Source organism: Rattus norvegicus, chromosome X (genome assembly GCF_021556685.1).
Source record: "Rattus norvegicus strain SHRSP/BbbUtx chromosome X, alternate assembly SHRSP_T2T, whole genome shotgun sequence".
NCBI lineage: Eukaryota > Metazoa > Chordata > Mammalia > Rodentia > Muridae > Rattus > Rattus norvegicus.
In genome coordinates, this window is record NC_141554.1 from 107,300,678 (window position 1) to 107,321,942 (window position 21,265).

The window sequence follows — 21,265 nt, forward strand, 5'->3', positions numbered from 1 at the left end:
CAGGGAGACAGGGACACATGGACACAGGGACACAGGGACACAGGGAGACAGGGATACAAGTAGACTCGTAGACAGAGAGACAGGGAGACAGGGAGACAGGGAGACAGGGAGACAGGGAGACAGGGAGACAGAGAGCCAGAGAGCCAGGGACACAGGGAGACAGGGACACAGGGACACAGTGAGACAGGGAGACAGGAAGACAGGGACACAGGGAGACAGGGATACAGGGAGACAGGGACACAGGGAGACAGTGACACAGGGAGACAGGGACACAGGTAGACAGGTAGACAGGGAGACATGGAGTCAGGGAGACAGGGAGACAAGGAGACAGGGACACAGGTAGACAGGGACACAGGGATACGGGGAGACACGGAGACAGGTAGACCGGGAGACAGGGAGACAGTGACACAGGGACACAGTGACACAGGGACACAGGTAGACAGGTAGACACGGATACAGGGAGCCAGAGAGCCACAGAGACAGTGATCTAGTGCTCCAAGGATTCAGAAGGCCACAGTGCCACACACCCCCTGAGCTGGGGAGACAGTGAGCCAGACAGTCAGAGAACCAGAAAACCATTATCCAAGTGTCAGAGACAGGGGGAGACAAGGTGGGAGGGAGGCAGAGAGATAGAGAGCCAGGCAGTGAGGAAAGCAGAGAGCCAGGGAACCAGGGAACCAGGGAGCCAGGGAGCCGGAGAGAGAGGGACACAGGGAGATAAGGAGACAGGGACTCAGGTAGACAGGGAGACAGGGAGACAGGGAGACAGGGAGCCAGGGAGCCAGGGAGCCAGGGAGCCAGGGAACCAGAAAGCCAGAGAGCGAGGGAGACAGGGAGACAGGGTGACAGGGAGACAATGAGACGGGGAGACAGGGAGACAGGGAGACAGAGAGACAGGGAGACAGGGAGACATGGAAACAGGGACACAGGGAGACAGGAAGCCAAGGAGCCAGAGAGCCAGAGAGCCAGGGTCACAGGGACACAGGGACACAGGGAGACTGGGACACAGGGACACAGGGAAACAGAGAGACAGGGACACAGGGACACAGAGACACAGGGAGCCAGATAGCCAGGGACACAGGTAGACAGGGAGACAGGAGACAGGGACACAGGGACACAGGGACACAGGGACGCAGGGACGCAGGGAGCCAGGGAGAACAGGAAAAAGAAAGCCATGTAACCAGGGAACCAGGGAGCCAGAGAGCCAGAGAGCCAGGGACACAGGGAGCCAGGGACACAGGGAGCCAGGGACACAGGGAGACAGGGACACAGGTAGACAGTGAGACAGGGACTCAAGTAGACAGATAGACAGGTAGACAGTGAGAGAGGGAGACTGGGAGACAGGGAAACAGAAAGCCATGTAACCAGGGAAGCAGGGAGCCAGGGAGCCAGGGACACAGGGAGACACGGACACAGGGACACAGATAGACAGGGACACAGGGACACAGGTAGACAGGGAGACAGGGAGACAGGGAAACAGGCAGACAGGAAGATAGGGAGACAGGGACACAGGGAGACAGTGAGACAGGGACACAGGGAGACATGGAGACAGGGACACAGAGAGACAGGGATACAGGGATACAGTGACACAGGTAGACAGGGAGACAGGGAGACTGTGAGACAGGGACACAGGGACACAGGGACACAGGTAAACAGGGAGAAAGGGAGACAGGGAGACAGGGAGACAGGGACCCAGGGACACAGGTAGACAGGTAGACCGGGAGACAGGGAGACAGGGAGTCAGGGAGCCAGAGAGCCAGAGAGCCAGGGTCACAGGGAGATAGGGAGACAGGGAGACTGGGAGACAGGGAGACAGAGAGCAACAGAGACAGTGATCCAGTGATCCTAGGATCCAGAAGTCCACAGTGCCACACACCCAGGGAGCTGGGGAGACAGTGATCCAGACAGTCAGAGAACCAGAAAACTATTATCCAGGTATCAGAGACAGGGGGAGACAAGGAGGGAGGGAGGCAGAGAGATAGAGAGCCAGGGAGAGAGGAAAGCAGAGAGCCAGGGAACCAGGGAACCAGGGAGCCAGGGAGCCGGAGAGACAGTGAGACAGGGAGACAGGGAGACAGGGAGACAGGGACACAGGGACACAGGTAGACAGGGAGATAGGGAGACAGGCAGACAGGGTGACAGGGACACAGGTAGACAAGGAGCCAGGGAGCCAGGGATTCAGGGAGCCAGGGAGCCAGGGAGCCAAGGAGCCAGGGAGCCAGGTAAACAGAGAGCCAGTTAGCCAGGGACACAGGGAGACAGGGAGACAGGGAGACAGGGAGACAGGGACACAGGGACACAGGGACACAGGGACACAGGGACACAGGTAGACAGGGAGACAGGGAGACAGGGAGACTGGGAGCCAGGGAGACAGGGAGACATGGAGACAGGGAGACAGGGAGACAGGGAGACAGGGAGACAGGGAGACAGGGAGACAGGGAGCCAGAGAGCCACAGAGACAGTGATCTAGTGATCCAAGGATCCAGAAGGCCACAGTGCCACACACCCTGGGAGCTGGGGAGACAGTGAGCCCGACAGTCAGAGAACAAGAAAACCATTATCCAGGGGTCAGAGACAGGGGGAGACAAGGAGGGAGCGAGGGAGAGATAGATAGCCAGGGAGAGAGGAAAGCAGAGAGCCAGGGAACCAGGGAACCAGGGAGCCAGGGAGCCGGAGAGACAGGGACACAGCGAGATAAGGAGACAGGGACACAGGTATACAGGTATACAGGGAGACAAGGAGCCAGGGAGCCAGGGAGCCAGGGAGCCAGGGAACCAGAAAGCCAGAGAGCGAGGGACACAGGGACACAGGGACACACAAGACAGGGAGACAGGGAGACAGGGAGACAGGGAGACAGGGAGACAGGGAGACAGGGAGACAGGGAGACAGGAAGCCAAGGAGCCAGAGAGCCAGAGAGCCAGGGACACAGGGACACAGGGAGACTGGGACACAAGGAGACAAGGAAACAGGGAGACAGGGAGACAGGGACACAGGGACACAGGGAGACAGGGACACAGGGACACAGGGAAACAGGGAGACAGGGATACAGGGACACAGAGACACAGGGAGCCAGAGAGCCAGGGACACAGGTAGACAGGGATACAGGAGACAGGGACACAGGGACACAGGGACACAGGGACGCAGGGAGCCAGGGAGACCAGGAAAAAGAAAGCCATGTAACCAGGGAACCTGGGAGCCAGAGAGCCAGAGAGCCAGGGACACAGGGAGACAGGGACACAGGGAGACAGGGACACAAGGAGACAGGGACACAGGTAGACAGGGACCCAGGGCCACAGGTAGACAGTGAGACAGGGACTCAAGTAGACAGATAGACAGGTAGACAGGGAGAAAGGGAGACAGGGAGACTGGGAAACAGAAAGCCATGTAACCAGGGAACCAGGGAGCCAGGGAGCCAGGGACACAGGGAGACAGGGACACAGGGACACAGGGACACAGGGAGACAGGAAGCCAAGGAGCCAGAGAGCCAGAGAGCCAGGGTCACAGGGACACAGGGACACAGGGAGACTGGGACACAGGGACACAGGGAAACAGGGAGACAGGGACACAGGGACACAGAGACACAGGGAGCCAGAGAGCCAGGGACACAGGTAGACAGGGAGACAGGAGACAGGGACACAGGGACACAGGGACTCAGGGACGCAGGGAGCCAGGGAGAACAGGAAAAAGAAAGCCATGTAACCAGGGAACCAGGGAGCCAGAGAGCCAGAGAGCCAGGGACACAGGGAGCCAGGGACACAGGGAGCCAGGGACACAGGGAGACAGGGACACAGGTAGACAGTGAGACAGGGACTCAAGTAGACAGATAGACAGGTAGACAGTGAGAGAGGGAGACTGGGAGACAGGGAAACAGAAAGCCATGTAACCAGGGAAGCAGGGAGCCAGGGAGCCAGGGACACAGGGAGACACGGACACAGGGACACAGATAGACAGGGACACAGGTAGACAGGGAGACAGGGAGACAGGGAAACAGGCAGACAGGAAGATAGGGAGACAGGGACACAGGGAGACAGTGAGACAGGGACACAGGGAGACATGGAGACAGGGACACAGAGAGACAGGGATACAGGGATACAGTGACACAGGTAGACAGGGAGACAGGGAGACTGTGAGACAGGGACACAGGGACACAGGGACACAGGTAAACAGGGAGAAAGGGAGACAGGGAGACAGGGAGACAGGGACACAGGGACACAGGTAGACAGGTAGACCGGGAGACAGGGAGACAGGGAGTCAGGGAGCCAGAGAGCCAGAGAGCCAGGGTCACAGGGAGATAGGGAGACAGGGAGACTGGGAGACAGGGAGACAGAGAGCAACAGAGACAGTGATCCAGTGATCCTAGGATCCAGAAGTCCACAGTGCCACACACCCAGGGAGCTGGGGAGACAGTGATCCAGACAGTCAGAGAACCAGAAAACTATTATCCAGGTGTCAGAGACAGGGGGAGACAAGGAGGGAGAGAGGCAGAGAGATAGAGAGCCAGGGAGAGAGGAAAGCAGAGAGCCAGGGAACCAGGGAACCAGGGAGCCAGGGAGCCGGAGAGACAGTGAGACAGGGAGACAGGGAGACAGGGAGACAGGGACACAGGGACACAGGTAGACAGGGAGATAGGGAGACAGGCAGACAGGGAGCCAGGGAGCCAGGGAGCCAGGGAGCCAGGGAGCCAGGGAGCCAGGGAGCCAGGGAGCCAGGTAAACAGAGAGCCAGTTAGCCAGGGACACAGGGAGACAGGGAGACAGGGAGACAGGGAGACAGGGACACAGGGACACAGGGACACAGGGACACAGGTAGACAGGGAGACAGGGAGACAGGGAGACTGGGAGCCAGGGAGACAGGGAGACATGGAGACAGGGAGACAGGGAGACAGGGAGACAGGGAGACAGGGAGCCAGAGAGCCACAGAGACAGTGATCTAGTGATCCAAGGATCCAGAAGGCCACAGTGCCACACACCCTGGGAGCTGGGGAGACAGTGAGCACGACAGTCAGAGAACAAGAAAACCATTATCCAGGGGTCAGAGACAGGTGGAGACAAGGAGGGAGGGAGGGAGAGATAGATAGCCAGGGAGAGAGGAAAGCAGAGAGCCAGGGAACCAGGGAACCAGGGAGCCAGGGAGCCGGAGAGACAGGGACACAGCGAGATAAGGAGACAGGGACACAGGTATACAGGTATACAGGGAGACAAGGAGCCAGGGAGCCAGGGAGCCAGGGAACCAGAAAGCCAGAGAGCGAGGGACACAGGGACACAGGGACACACAAGACAGGGAGACAGGGAGACAGGGAGACAGGGAGACAGGGAGACAGGGAGACAGGAAGCCAAGGAGCCAGAGAGCCAGAGAGCCAGGGACACAGGGACACAGGGAGACAGGGAGACAGGAAGCCAAGGAGCCAGAGAGCCAGAGAGCCAGGGACACAGGGACACAGGGAGACTGGGACACAAGGAGACAAGGAGACAGGGAGACAGGGAGACAGGGACACAGGGACACAGGGAGACAGGGACACAGGGACACAGGGAAACAGGGAGACAGGGATACAGGGACACAGAGACACAGGGAGCCAGAGAGCCAGGGACACAGGTAGACAGGGATACAGGAGACAGGGACACAGGGACACAGGGACACAGGGACGCAGGGAGCCAGGGAGACCAGGAAAAAGAAAGCCATGTAACCAGGGAACCTGGGAGCCAGAGAGCCAGAGAGCCAGGGACACAGGGAGACAGGGACACAGGGAGACAGGGACACAAGGAGACAGGGACACAGGTAGACAGGGACCCAGGGCCACAGGTAGACAGTGAGACAGGGACTCAAGTAGACAGATAGACAGGTAGACAGGGAGGAAGGGAGACAGGGAGACAGGGAAACAGAAAGCCATGTAACCAGGGAACCAGGGAGCCAGGGAGCCAGGGACACAGGGAGACAGGGACACAGGGACACAGGGACACAGGGAGACAGGGAGACAGGGAGACAGGGAGACAGGGAGACAGGGAGACAGAGAGCCAGAGAGCCAGGGACACAGGGAGACAGGGACACAGGGACACAGTGAGACAGGGAGACAGGGACACAGGGAGACAGGGAGACAGGGATACAGGGAGACAGGGACACAGGGAGACAGGGACACAGGTAGACAGGTAGATAGGGAGACAGGGAGACAGGGAGACATGGAGACAGGGAGACAAGGAGACAGGGACACAGGTAGACAGGGACAGAGGGAGACAGGGACACAGGGATACGGGGAGACACGGAGACAGGTAGACCGGGAGACAGGGAGACAGGGACACAGGGACACAGTGACACAGGGACACAGGTAGACAGGGAGACACGGATACAGGGAGCCAGAGAGCCACAGAGACTGTGATCTATTGATCCAAGGATTCAGAAGGCCACAGTGCCACACACCCCGTGAGCTCGGGAGACAGTGAGCCAGACAGTCAGAGAACCAGAAAACCATTATCCAAGTGTCAGAGACAGGGGGAGACAAGGTGGGAGGGAGGCAGAGAGATAGAGAGCCAGGGAGTGAGGAAAGCAGAGAGCCAGGGAACCAGGGAACCAGGGAGCCAGGGAGCCGGAGAGAGAGGGACACAGGGAGATAAGGAGACAGGGACTCAGGTAGACAGGTAGACAGGGAGACAGGGAGACAGGGAGACAGGGAGACAGGGAGACAGGGAGACAGGGAGACAGGGAGACAGGGAGACAGGGAGACAGGGAGACAGGGAGACAGGGAGACAGGGAGCCAGGGAGCCAGGGAACCAGAAAGCCAGAGAGCGAGGGAGACAGGGAGACAGGGTGACAGGGAGACAATGAGACAGGGAGACAGGGAGACAGGGAGACAGAGAGACAGGGAGACAGGGAGACATGGAAACAGGGACACAGGGAGACAGGAAGCCAAGGAGCCAGAGAGCCAGAGAGCCAGGGACACATGGACACAGGGACACAGGGAGACTGTGACACAGGGAGACAAGGAGACAGGGAGACAGGGAGACAGGGACACAGGGACACAGGGACACAGGGACACAGGGACACAGGGACACAGAGACACAGTGAGCCAGAGAGCCTGGGACACAGGTAGACAGGGAGACAGGGAGACAGGGACACAGGGACACAGGGAGACAGGGAGCCAGAGAGCCAGGGACACAGGGAGACAGGAAAACAGGGACACAGGGAGACAGGGTGATAGGGAGACAGGGAGATATGGAGACAGGAAGACAGGGAGACAGGGAGACAGTGAGACAGGGACACAGGGAGACATGGAGACAGGGACACAGGGAGACAGGGAGACAGGGAGACAGAGACACAGGGAGACAGGGAGACAGGGACACAGGGAGCCAGGGACACAGGGACACAGGTAGGCAGGGAGACAGGGAGACAGGAAGACAGGGAGTCAGGGAGCCTGAGAGCCAGAGAGCCAGGGTCACAGGGAGACAGGAAGGCAGGGAGACAGGGAGACAGGGACACAGGTACACAGGGACACAGGTAGATAGGGAGACAGGGAGACAGGGAGACAGGGAGCCAGAGAGCCACAGAGACAGTGATCCAGTGATCCAAGGATCCAGAAGGCCACAGTGCCACACACCCAGGGATCTGGGGAGACAGTGATCCAGACAGTCAGAGAACCAGAAAACTATTATCCAGGGGTCAGAGACAGGGGGAGACAAGGAGGGAGGGAGGCAGAGAGATAGAGAGCTAGGTAGAGAGGAAAGCAGAGAGCCAGGGAACCAGGGAGCCAGGGAGCCGGAGAGACAGGGAGACAGGGAGACAGGGACACAGGGACACAGGTAGACAGGAAGACAGGGAGACAGGGAGACAGGGAGACAGGGAGACAGGGAGACAGTGTGACAGGAACACAGGTAGACAGGGAGCCAGGAATCCAGGGAGCCAGGGAGCCAGGGTGCCAGGTAACCAGAGAGCCAGAGAGCCAGGGACACAGGGAGACAGGGAGACAGGGACACAGGGACACAGGGACACAGGGACACAGGTAGACAGGGAGACAGGTAGACAGGGAGACAGGGAGACAGGGAGACAGGGAGACTGGGAGACAGGGAGACAGGGAGACAGGGAGACAGGGAGACAGGGAGACTGGGAGACAGGGAGACAGGGAGACTGGGAGACAGGGAGACAGGGAGACAGGGAGACAGGGAGACAGGGAGACAGGGAGCCAGAGAGCCACAGAGATAGTGATCTAGTGATCCAAGGATCCAGAAGGCCACAGTGCCACACACCCAGGGAGCTGGGGAGACAGAGAGCCAGACAGTCAGAGAACCAGAAAACCATTATCCAGGGGTCAGAGACAGCGGGAGACAAGGAGGGAGGGAGGCAGAGAGATAGAGAGCCAGGGAGAGAGGAAAGCAGAGAGCCAGGGAACCAAGGAACTAGGGAGTCAGGGAGCCAGGGAGCCGGAGAGACAGGGATACAGGGAGACAGGCACACAGGGACACAGGGAGATAGGAAGCCATGGAGCCAGAGAGGTGGAGAGCCAGTGAGCCAGACAGACAGAGAGTCAAAAATCAGAGAGCCAGAGAGCCAGGCAGAACAGAAGCCAGGGAGCCAGAGAGACTGGGCGCCAGGGAGTCAGAGAGAGAGAGAGAAAGAGAGAGAGAGAGAGGGAGAGAGACAGAAAGAGAGAGACAGAGAGAGAGATTAAGAGAGATAGAGAGACAGAGACAGAGAGACAGAGACAGAAAAAGAGAGACAGAGAGACAGAGAGAGAGATAGAGACACAGAGAGAAAGAGATACAGAAACAGAGAGAAGGGAGTCAGGAAGCCAGAGAATCAGGGAGCATGGGAGACAGGGAGCCAGAGAGGCAGAGAGCCCCAGTGATCCAAGGATACAGAAGGCCAGAGTGCCTCAGACCTAGGGAGCTGTGGAACCAGTGATTCAGACAGTCAGAAAACCAGAAAACCATTATCCAGGGACCAGAGACAGAGGGAGACAAGGAGACAGTGAGGCAGAGAGATAGAGAGCCAGAGAGCCAGAGAACCAGACAGCCAGAGAGCCATAAAATCAAATACCCAGGGGACCAGAGACACAGGGAGACAGGGAGGCAGAGAGATAGGGAGCCAGGGAGACAGGGAAGCAGACAGCCAGGGAACCAGGGAGCCAGGGAGCTGGAGAGACAGAGAGCCTGAGAGCTAGAGAAACAGGGAGACAGGGAGACAGGAAGCCAGGGAGCCAGAGAGCCAGAGAGGTGGAGAGCCAGTGAGCCAGATAGACAGAGAGCCAGGGAACCAGGGTATCTAGGTGCCCAAGATTCAGAGAGCCAGTGTGCCAGGGAGCCAGGGAGACTGGTAGCCAGGGAGTCAGAGAGACAGAGAGAGAAAGAGAGTTAGAGAGAGAGAGACAGACAGACAGACAGACAGACAGACAGACAGAGACACAGAGACACAGATACACAGAGAGGGAGACAGAGACACAGAGAGACACAGACAGAGACACAGACAGAGAGAGACAGAGAGACAGAAACAGAGAGAAGGGAGTCAGGGAGCCAGGGAGCCAGAGAGACAGGGAGACACGGTGACAGGGCGACAGGGAGACAGGGAGACAGGGAGACAGAGGGACAGAGAGGCAGAGTGTCAGAGAGAGAGAGACAGAAAACCAGAAACCAGAGTCAGAGAGTCAGAGAGCTATGGAACAGAAACCAGAGCCAGAAAGATACACAGCCGAAGATCTAGAGACCGAGATCCAAATAGGAAGATCTTAACCCAGAAACATAGCCAGATACAGAGAGACAAAAAGGAGAGATCCAGAGACAGAGTCAAAGCTGAAGTCAGAACAAGAGCTAGAACCAAAGGCTGAGACAGAGGCAAAGACAGAGAGCCAAAGGAGAGCCAGATCCAGAGGCAGAAATCCAGCATCACAGACATGAGCCAGAAGGCAAAAGCAGAAGCAGAGACAAAGGTACAGACAAGGTACAGGCAGAGGCAGAGAGCAAGAGCCAGTTCCAAAGAGACTGAGCCAGAGCCAGAGCCAGAACCAGAGAATCACAGATCCAGACTCAGAATGAGTGGCAGATCCAGAGACAGGTGTGACAGAGAAAAAGACACAGTCACAGACAGAGGGCCAGAGCCAGAGCCAGAGCGAAAGTCAGACCAGAGTCAAGACCTGAGCAAGAACCATGGGCAGAGCCAGAGTTAGTTTCAGAGAGCTAGAGATAGACCCAGAGGGCCAGAACACGAGCCAACTCAGAGTCAGATTTAAAGGACCAGAGAGCCAGATTAAGAGCCCTGGAGCCAGAGAGATTACCAAAAGCAGAGAGACAGTGACAGTGAGACAGACTGAGCCAGACCAGAGAGAGAGAGAGAGAGAGAGAGAGAGAGAGAGAGAGAGAGAGAGACAGAGACAGAGACAGAGACAGAGACACACAGAGAGACAGAGACACACAGAGAGACAGAGAGAGACTGACCCAGATCTATGAACCAGATTGAGAGCTAGAACTAGAGGCAGAGCTATAGATGGAACCACAGCCAGAGAGAGCCAGGGTCAGAGCCAGAATCAGAGATAAAGACCCAATGCAACTCCAGAGCCAAAGCCAAAACCAGAATCTGAGCAAGAGCTACCAGAGAGCCCAGAGCCAGAGAGGCAGAGCCAGAGAGCCACAGGTAGAATGAAAGCCTGAGAGCCAGAGCTCCAGAAAGACAGAGAGATAGGGCCAGAAAGACAGAGCCACAGCTAGAGGGAGAAAGAGAGACAGACAGAAACAGAGAGACAGAACTACAGTCAGAGCTCAATCCAGAGACAGAGAACCATAGACGCTTAGACAGAATCAGAAACAAAGTGCCAGTGCCAGAGTAATAGCCAGAGCCAGAGCCAGAGCCAGAGCCAGAGCCAGAGGCAGAAAGACAGAGACAGAGACAGAGGCAGAAAGACAGAGACAGAGAGCCTGAGCAAGAAAGACAGAGACAGGCATTGAGACAGAGCCAAAGCCAGTACCAAATATCCAGAGCCAGAGCCAGAGCCAGAGAACAGAGCCTGAGGTAGAACCAGAGTCATAGAGTCAAAGAGTCAGGACTAGAGAGCCAGAAACACATTTAGAGGCAGAGAGTCAGACACAGAGAGGCAGAGCCACAGCCAGAGCCAGAGCCACAGGCAGAGTGAAAACAAGGGCCAGAGCGAGGAAGCAAGAGGAAAGCCAGAGCCAGATGCAGAAAGCCAGATGACGAAATTCAAATCCAGAGAGCTTGAACAAGAAAGTAAGAGGCAGAGGCAGAGGCAGAGGCAGAGGCAGAGGCAGAGGCAGAGGCAGAGGCAGAGGCAGAGGCAGAGGCAGAGGCAGAGGCAGAGGCAGAGGCAGAGAGGCAGAGGCAGAGGCAGAGGCAGAGGCAGAGAGGCAGAGGCAGAGGCAGAGCCAGAGCCAGAGGCAGAGCCAGAGCCAGAGGCAGAGCCAGAGCCAGAGAGCCAGAGGCAGTGCTAAAGAGCCAAGTCAGAGCAAGTGCCAGCGAGGTACAGGAGAGCCACAGCCAGAGCCAAAGAAGAGAGCCAGATGTAGAAATAGAGTCAGTGAGACAGAGAGCCAGGACCAGACTGACAGAACCACAAAGACAGAGAGACTGATAGAGGCTGAACCAGAATCATTGCCATATCCACAGCCAAACATCCAGATCCAGAACCAGAAAGAGAGCCAAAGCCCAAGCCAGAACAATAGAGCCAGAGTAATAACCAGAGGCACAGGGCCAGAGAGCCAAAGCCATAGCCAAATCCACTGCCAGAAATCCAGGGACCAATAGCCATAACCAGAGGCAGACCTGAGAGCTAAAGCCATAGGCAGAGCCAGAACCAGAAAGACAGAGACAGAGGCTAAGAACTAGAGTTAGAGCCAGAGCCAGAGCCAAAGACGGGTAGCTAGTGCTAGAGACTGAGCCAGAGCCACAGAGCCAGACACTCAGAGTGAGAGAAAGAAGCACAGATCAGTCAAGAGCCTGAGAGCCAGAAGCAGAAAGCCAGATATCCAGAGCCAAAGCCAAACCATAGCCACACCCAGAGAGACAAAAAAAGGGCAGAGATCCAGAGAGAGAGAGAGACAAAGCCAAAGCCAGAGCCAGAAAGCCAGCATCAGAGGCAGCATCAGAGCCAGTGCCAAAGAACCAGAGATTGAGAGTTATAGCCAAAAGGAGAGAGCTGGATCCAGAGACCCAGAGCCATAGGCAGAGTCAGAGAGTTATAGCTGATGCCAGAGCTAGAGCCAGAATTAGGGTTTGACAAATAGTTAGCACACAGCCAGAGCCAGAACAGGAACAGTCAGAGTAAAAGCAACACCCAAAGAGCCAGGGAGTCAGGGAGTCAGGGAGTCAGGGAGCCAGGGAACCAGGGAGTCAGGGAGCCAGGGAGCCAGGGAGCCAGAGAGCCAGGAAGCCATGGAGCCACGGAGCCTGAGCCAGTGCCAGCGTTAAATATATAGAGACAAAGTTAGAACCATACTTAGAGCCAGCCAGCCAGAGCCAAAAAGCCTGAACCACAGCCACAGACAGAGAGCCTTAACCAGAGACAGAGAAGGTGACAGAGACAGAGAAAGATCAGTGCAAAGGACAGATCCAAAAGACAGAACCAGAGATATAGAGCCAGAGACAGACAGAGACAGAGACCTGGAGTCAAAGCTAGAGCAATGCCAAAGACAGAACCAGAGCCAGAGCTAGAGAACCAATATACTCAGGAGTCAGAGAGTAAAGAGAAAATGAGGCCATCCTATACCTCAAAACCTTCTCCCTAGTGAAGAAGCCACATACTAAAGATGACACAACCTTTCCAAATATTCCAATAGCTGGGGATCAAGTATTCAAATATGAGAACCTATAGCAGATATTATGCACCTAAGTTGCAATAAACACTTACCTGACAGGCAAGATGCTTGCAGCTATACATCAGTGGCATTACTATTAGGAAACAAAGCAACTGCTTTGTGATTGGGGTCGGGTCTGTTCCATAGGACAAAATCCACGCCTGGGATTATAAACCAGGTCCAAAGCCCATGGCTAGGGAAGACACAGACCCAGTGGAAAATGCACTATGATTATTTTGCTAGATGGATGCTGTCCTGTTGACTTCTAAATATTTGTGCTTATACTAAAACATAAGTGATACTCTAACCCTTGTCAGAGAAGTTCATTCCTGCATTGAATGGCAGTTAATTCAGACTCAGCAGCACAAAAGACTGAGAGAGACTGTTTAGTGGCCAGCATTAAATGAAATCTCTTTATTACCTCCTCCAAGGTCTACAGAAAAGGATGAGGAAAAACTTAAGAGCCAGAGATGGTGGACGTGTTCTGTGAAAAGCTACTGTCTTCTGAATATGGTACGGTTATTGCAACTACGAACCCATAGTACTTACCTGCACAATACCCAAACATGATCAAGTCCATCAACTCTCCATGGTGGAGGGAGGAGGGACTCATAAGGTTCCATTTCACTCTGAGGGGCTTTGGGTAGTTAACCAATGCCAGGGATGAGATTGTTTTCCCCCAACACACACACACACACACACACATACACACACACACACACACACACACACACACACACACACACAGCCTTTAAGATCCACCCAAATGCCAGTAAATAACCCCTACCCATCCTCATCCATGCAACTCCATTTAAATTTACTCAGTCACAAAAGCAAGCATGGGAGTAGAAGGGAGACCAGTTGGATGTAAGAAATAGTTCAGCAGAACAAGAGAAAATAACAGGGAGGAAATTTTGTCAAGGTATGTTATAGTCATGTATAAAAGTGTCCTAATTTTTAAAAAATGAAGCTTTTCTACATATCAGTACTAAATTTGGAAAGAAAGAATTCATTGAACTAATTCTATCAAAATAGTCAGAAAAATATTCCTTAGAATAAAATTGCCTAAGTATATGTAAGATCTTTAAAATGAGTATTACCAAATCCTAAAAATACAAATCAGAGACACTAAAAACTGGAACAAGTCTTCTTATGTTCATGGATCAACAGATGTCTACAACAGAACTGAGGAGTTCTTGATAACTGAAGTGTAGCCACCCACACAACTAAGGATGAAACTCTGTGGTTACCTCCACCACTCATGCTGGGAGTCTGTCTGGTTTGGGCTTGTGCAGATCTTGTGCACGCTGTCACCATCACTGTGAGTTCATATGGGAACTCACATAACTACCCTGTTATAGCTACTTCACCTTCCTCGTGTCTTTAACAAATTCAAACAGTAATAAGGCTTCAAACACAGATGGTTATACCTTGTCTCTAAAACTTAATCTTAATTTCACTTACCAAAGACCTAGTCCCTATATGTAAAGATAAAAGTGAAAGAAAGACAAAAAAATGAACACAAAAGAGGATGGGCAAAACATGATGAAGAAATGACTTCCTGACAAAAGGCTTTCTCAATAGCCCTTAAAAGCAACTCTGACAGTTTCCCAATCATTTAACTAGTCAGAATAATTGTCATTACTGACCCACCTGGAAATGGAACCTCTGAACTGGTCTTATCTTCCTGGTTCTTGGTTGATGTTTCTGGTTTTGGGACTCTAATTTCAGTCGGACTGGAGTCCTTTTGGGATATATTTTTCTTAGTTTTGGGCATATTGGTGGTATCTGGAATGAAAAAGAAAAAAGAGGGATATGTGTTTGTAATATGAACCTGCCTCAAGGACAGGGTGGGAGGAGCTCTTCAAGAGCTGGGCTGGGCCTTTGTGATTACACTTGCTATTCCTTGTTGATTCCTTTGTGATTACACTTGCTATTCCTTGTTGAGGGTAAAAGTGCTTCCAGGGACTCCAAGAGACAGAACCTGGGTACTTAAACATACATTAAGAAAAACTTGGGCCTAGTGGAATTTCCTTTACTAAAATAAAAGATTTAAGTATTAAGCAAGCAAAAGAGAAACTATGATCCAAAAATGGACTCACCAGAAGGAAGACACAGTTACTTTATCAGTCAAACTATGAAGAGGTTCTTCCTCTTGAATTTTTGTTTCAGATCTACCTAGATATCTGGCATTCTAAACTTGGACAGCTGATTAATTTATATTCATACACACAAGGCCCTAGGTACCTTGGTTCCTTACCTCTTCTGGTCCTGGGTGTTTGACTGCCTTTCCCCGTGGTGGCTGCTCTTACAACTGAAAATCCCTGTGGCTCCCCGGTTGAGGAGTCCATGGAATATACCATAGCAACCAGGGAGAGGGGATTTCATCAGGGAAGGCTTTGGACGAACCATTGAAGTTATGAGGCCCTCAGGAGCACACCCCCCTACACATCATACTATGTTAAGAGAGCCCAAAATAAGTCACAAAGGATGGTGGACTTCCTGGGGAAGTAAATGGGAGTTATTTTTACATCCTGAGTACCCCAGAAAATATGGCCAACAGGCAAACGAGTTTACATTACTACACAATAGAGGTTAAAAGGCTAAAATTTCCTTTGTGAAGCTTTCAGGCTGCTATCCTTTTGAGATTAGAATTAATCTTTAGGTTTTAGCTTCTTTGGGATTAGAATTAATCTCTAGGTTTTGCTTTCATCTGAAATCAAGAAACTGTTCAAAGCATCTAGTCCCACTCCTCCAGACAAAAGCTTAATGCTTGCAGATAACTATTTAAGAAATAAAAGGAACATATTCTTGTTTAAATTTCTGCTGTTCAAAAGTCTCTTTTTCACCTGGCAGTGGTGGCTCATGCCTTTAATCTCAGCATTTAGGAGGCAGAGGCAGGTGGATCTCTGTGAGTTCAAGCCAGCCTGGTCTACAGAATGAGTTCTAAGACAGCCAGGACTACATATACAGAGAAAGCCTATATCAAAAAAAAGCCAAAAGAAAGAAAGAAAGAAAGAAAGAAAGAAAGAACGAAAGAAAGAAAGGAAGGAAGGAAGGAAGGAAGGAAGGAAGGAAGAAAGGAAGAAAGAAAGAAAGCAAACTTCTTTCTCTATATTTTCTATTGATGTTAACAATGAAATACCAAGAAAGTTATAAAATTCTAAAATAGTATTTGATTGTTTGTTTTTTCTTTTGAGTAAATGTGTCCACAAAAGGTAATAGAAGAAGGTACTCCAGACCTTAGTAGGACCTCAGACCTTACCAGAGCTGATTCTATGATGTAACTACCATTCAGACCATAATATTCAGCACACAGACAGCACTAATTGCAAAATTAAAGCAAAGGCCTAATCAAAGTTAATGTAGATCCAGGAAAGTCTCTAAATGTACTAACCTTGCTTTTCTGCTTCTATAGTTCCGCTTCTGGGAAACTGTTCTTGTTAACTGAAGTATATCAACCCCGAGTATATTTTTTTTGTGCTTAAAAGCTTACCCTGAGAAAGGCTTGCAGCTACACCATGATCCTGAATAACCAGTGTAGTCTCTGGAAGGCTAATAAAGCCTTTCTTTTGGTCTTCTCTGTTGGATACCCCACCACAGGGGGATAGTTAAATTCACATTTCATAAACATAGAAACTAATGGTCATTTAAATTTTCTAGTCATAAAACGTATGTGGTAAAACCACCAGACCAGGGGGCAGAGAAAGGACATAGATTTTTGTTTGTGTTCTTCCAGCTGAGTTATCAGCCCATTTTTCATTGCAATTCAAATTTAATACTAGCTCACCAACATGGCTACTTAAACATAAGCTGAATAGGGGCAACAAGACATGATGAAGTGAATTATGGGGGAAGCTCAGGAGACCTCAACCATACAGGAAGAACTCCAGACAATTAAAGGATTCTAAGAGAAGGAAGGGCAAATAGTCTTCACTAGGAAAGGGCATGCCAATGGGTGATCCAACAAAAAATGGTCAGCCTAGAATACACATTCATACAAATATTATATATTCATACATGTATTATATAGCCTGAGCATGGTATATTTATGTGTTTAGGAATATATATATATAATATATATCATATATATATCACATATATATATGAACAATTAATAAAAAACAGAAGTCATGAATTTGAAAGAGAGCCAGAGTTTGGAAGAATGAAAGGTAAGGGAGATATGATAAATAAAAGAATAAATAAATAAATAATATTTTAAAGATATATAGAAAATAAGGATGCTGGGGTAGCTCCTATTCTACTTAGTCCATTAGTTGATTACAAATGCAAAATTTGCCGGCTTCATTTTTTTAAAGGAAAAAATAATTTAGAAGATGTTTGCTCCATACAATAGTACTAATTTACCTTCACTTAATTTCTTTAAAAAATACTGTTTATTGTTGTTTTATGTTTTATGGGTGTTTTTCTAGCATGATGTATGTACACCCAGACCTTCACTTAGTTTCTTAACACATTAACTTATGTTTTCATAAAATAAAATTATACATTTTTCAAATTTTTATCATAATCATCCCTTGTTATCAATAGTAACAGAATGTAGGTATCTTTGACAAGTTAATCTTGAAGAAGAAAGTTCTAAGATATTCAAGAACATCTTAGTCTGCACAGAATTCACTCTATGTTCTTGGCATAATAATATATGAAGTAACTTGGTTGATAAAGTATCACTTTAAGTGGAGACTATAATGTAAGAGTAACCAGTAAATCTTCATTCCTCCTCACCTGAGTAGAGAGATGGGGTGGAAAGAGTTGGAGGAGGGGAATGATCAATTATATTTTATTGAAAGATTCAAATGATTTCTCACTTTTTTCCTATTTGGCTTCACTCTAAGTATTTTCAAAAAAAGCCCAAAGTCATTTTCTAACAAAATCGCATTGTTTAAGCACCAGCCAGGGATATCTGAAATTGCATTTAAGATTTAATTCTAATCAGTTAAGCAGTCTCCTTGAATGCATTTCAACATCAAATTCCCTTGGCAGGGATGATGGGGAAATATATAGAAGTCAAATTAATCTGCCTTGGCCCAGAAAAAAATATCCTTTTCACTGGAATTAACACCCACTGTGACTAGTTTTTAATATCAACTTGATGCCAGTTTAATCATTTGAGAAGAAGGAACCTCAACTGAGAAAATGTCCCAAGTAGATTGGTTTGTGGGCAAGCCTGTGGGGCTGCTCCGCCTAAGCTGGAGTGCTAGAAGCAAGCAGATTGAGCAAGCCATAAGGAACAAACCACTAAGCATCACTCCTCCATGGCTTCTGCTTCAGTTCATGCCTCCAGGTTGCTGCCTTGAGGTCCTGTGTGGACTTACCTCGATAATGAACTGTGATGTGGAAGTATAATAGAAACAAATCATTTCCTTCCCAAGTTGTTTATGGTTATGTTTTGTCACAACAATAGAAACCCTAACTAATGGACACTTTGTAATTATTATTACCTTTATCTTTAAAAGCCTAAAAATTATCCCCCCTTTTTTTCAATCATTACCTAGATACCACTGTCTTTGAAACTCTTTAAGGACAATAGTGACTTGCACATGTCTTCTATCACAAATTAATAGTGGAACTACTATCAGATCACTGTATCCATTACTCTGGTCAGCTTAACCCAGGACAGTAACATAAAACTAGGTGAAGACTACACACCAGAGGGACTCATTATAAAGACACGGAGGGGGGAAATGGAAGTAATACAAGCTGGGAGCATGCCCATCACAACAGATGTGTAAGAGACAAAAAAAAAACCCACAAAAACAAACATGGTAAAAAATAAGCCATAGTGTCACGTCTACAAGCTCAGCAATCCATAATACCAGAAACCAAAGTCACTGAGATGGCTAAGACAAAAAAATCAGTGCCCTACTTTTGAGAAGGTTCAGTGAGCACACCAAGGACTCAAAGAAGACGAGGTGAAGAAAGCAGTTCAGGGGGGAGACAGGAAAGTTGCCATAGCTGATAATTTGGAGAAGAAATCTAAAATCATGGAGAAACAAATTTTTCAAGGAAATTGAGACCCTTAAGGAGAACTAGGCAGAAATGTTACAAAATAGACAAGTCGACCCTCACTAGATAACACTAAGCAGGGAAAAGAATACCAAAGATGGAGGACAAGGTCAATACAATAACACATCTAGATGTGTGTGTGTGTGTGTGTGTGTGTGTGTGTGTGTGTGTGTGTGTGTGTGCGTGTGCATGTGTGTGTGATATGTATAAAGAAAAATATAAATAAACATGGCCAAATTCCAAGAACTTTAAAAGATATTCAAAAGAACAAACTTAGGAATCAGTGAAGTACAAAAAGGAGCTGAGATTAAAAACAAAACAGAAAATGTGTTCAATAAAATTGTATCAAAAAAGTTTTGGATTTAAGAGATAGACATAGATATACAAACAAAAGAAACATTTGGTACCACAAATACACTTTGCTGAGAAGGACTTTTTTTATAGGCTCAGGTTTTTTAAATCCTTTAATTAAAATTTGTATAAGGTGTTTCAAATTCTTTGACCCCTCCCCCTCTAGCCTACCATGCAAAGGTAGGGGAGAAAAGATGATAAGTAGGACACGGGGATGTGGACCTGTTTAGAAGTAGTTCTTTGAGGTGATTCCAATCTCTGTTTGTCAGGATACCAGCAGTCCAGTTCAGTAGTGTTAGGACACCAAACACAAATCAGCAGCAGTGGCATGATCCAGCAGAAACCGCCAGCCAAGATTCCACTAAATTGGCAAGAGTTAGCAGGAACAACCAGGACCTGAGGGGATGCCAAAAGAAGTTCTCTGCCATGTCTTTCTCAACGAAGCAAAGATCAGCAAACATGTGAGGCCAATTAATTGTTTCAAAGCTAGCTATGCAAACATGCCCTTCACTCTCAGTTCAGTTCTACTTATGCTCTCTCCAAACATCATGTGTCCTCCCACAGGTCTTGCCCCGGCAAAACACTGCATGGATCTGTCTCTTCAAAACACTACAGGAGACAGCATCACATGACACATCCAGAAACCTTCCACTTCACCTCTCCATGGTGTATATAGGGCATAGAAATTAACCAACCATGTTCAATAAGTCAGTGCAAAGGCCCCAGGCCACCACTAAAAAGAAACAAACCAGTAGAATGTGTTTTAAAAGAAAAGAAAAAAAAAAACAATATTCACCTTTCTATAGGATCTGAGAACCATAACAAGGAGGAAGTGAAAATTCCCTATAATCTCTTCATATTCCCCCCTGAAGTCTCCATTCCTTGGCATTAACTGGTCTGTGTGGGGCATGCAGTTTCACCAGCTATTCTTTGTGCAGCCACATGCCAATTCCTTTTTACATCCTAAGGCAGAATTCGCCAGCACAGGCATGAATAGTGCGCCCCAGAAGCACAATATCCTTTAACACAGGGAAGAGATACAGATGGTACACTCCTAGACAGGATAATGCCCGTCCCTCTGGATAAGCCTGGTCCTTGTTTCTTTCAAGTAGTTTCATCTGTAAGGAGGTTAGGGGCGGGAACTCTCACAGAATGAGATCCTCTTGTTCCAGTACACGAGGTGCTCTAGGTACAGTGTGAACACATTCATCTTTTTCCACCTCAGCAAACTGCCCTTTGTGCTCTGTAGATTTCTTGATCTTAATACATTTCTTCCGTGATACACTCGTACCCTTTTTCTCCTCCCTTAATATAATAAAATATTTTACATTAATAAAATTATTCACGAGACAAAGCAGCAAAACAAAAACGTTTTATGAAAAGAAAAACTGAATTTGAATGAGAAAAAGACCACCTGCCCATACTTACCTATCCTTGACAGATTTGAATGTTGGTTGGACTTTTAAAATATTTTTAAAATTTTTCAAGAATTCTTTTTTGTAAATTGGATATTTTCTTTATTTTATCCTCATCTGTATCAGTAAGGCTCTGGCGTAGCCTCACAGGAGACACTCTTATCAGGCTCCTGTCAGCATGCACTTCTTGGCATCAGCAATAGTGTCTAGGTTTGGCGTCTGCATATGGGATGTATCCCCAGGTGGGGCAGTCTCTGAATGGACATTCCTTCAGTCTCTGCTCCCCACTTTTGTATTTCATTTAGACAGGAGCAATTCTGGGTTAAAAAATTGTAGATGAGTGGGTGGCCCCCTCCCCCAACTGGGTAACTACTTGGGCACCAAATATTGTGTATCTGTCCTGGAAAGATATAAAATTAAAATATACTCCCAAATGGGAATTATACCTACAACCCCAAAACTGGCCTATACAAGTTCCTCTTGATACGTACAATTAGTTTATTAGTGTTTTTATTTAATTGGAGGTGGAAGGCTATGGACAATTATTGTAACATCGCTGATGCCTCATCTGAATTAATAGAGTACAACATACTATTAAAGTGGCAGAGGTGACTAACAGGTTCAATTAACATAAAGCACAGACAAAAATCAGACTCTAGAAAAGTTTAATGTTGTGGTATATTATATCTT

The 21,265-nt window shown here is 49.4% G+C and overlaps 2 protein-coding genes across 6 annotated transcripts in view; one reads left to right on the forward strand and one right to left on the reverse strand.

Annotated features, from left to right (window-relative positions):
• The window catches only part of Tcp11x2 (t-complex 11 family, X-linked 2), a 521,515-nt gene extending 506,375 nt beyond the window's left edge, over positions 1 to 15,140 (reverse strand). For 3 of the 5 annotated variants that reach the window (NM_001433439.1, XM_087600692.1, NM_001433438.1), the window contains exons 1-2: positions 15,043 to 15,098; positions 14,436 to 14,570 (exon numbers count right to left, since the gene is read on the reverse strand). Coding sequence is in view for 1 of the 5 variants with exons in the window: in NM_001433438.1 (NP_001420367.1) it covers positions 14,436 to 14,559 (124 nt within the window). In the remaining 4 variants the exon portion in view is untranslated. Of the gene's footprint in view, positions 1 to 10,111; positions 10,131 to 14,435; positions 14,571 to 15,042 lie in introns of those variants that run through there. The other 2 variants (XM_087600691.1, XM_087600689.1) reach the window with 2 other exon arrangements.
• Positions 13,212 to 21,265, forward strand: part of Nxf5 (nuclear RNA export factor 5) — a 59,426-nt gene continuing 51,372 nt past the window's right edge. Inside the window, exon 1 of the mRNA XM_087601001.1 lies at positions 13,212 to 13,295. Within this exon, the coding sequence (XP_087457127.1) occupies positions 13,253 to 13,295 (43 nt within the window). The 5' untranslated portion in view covers positions 13,212 to 13,252. The remainder of the gene's footprint in view (positions 13,296 to 21,265) is intronic.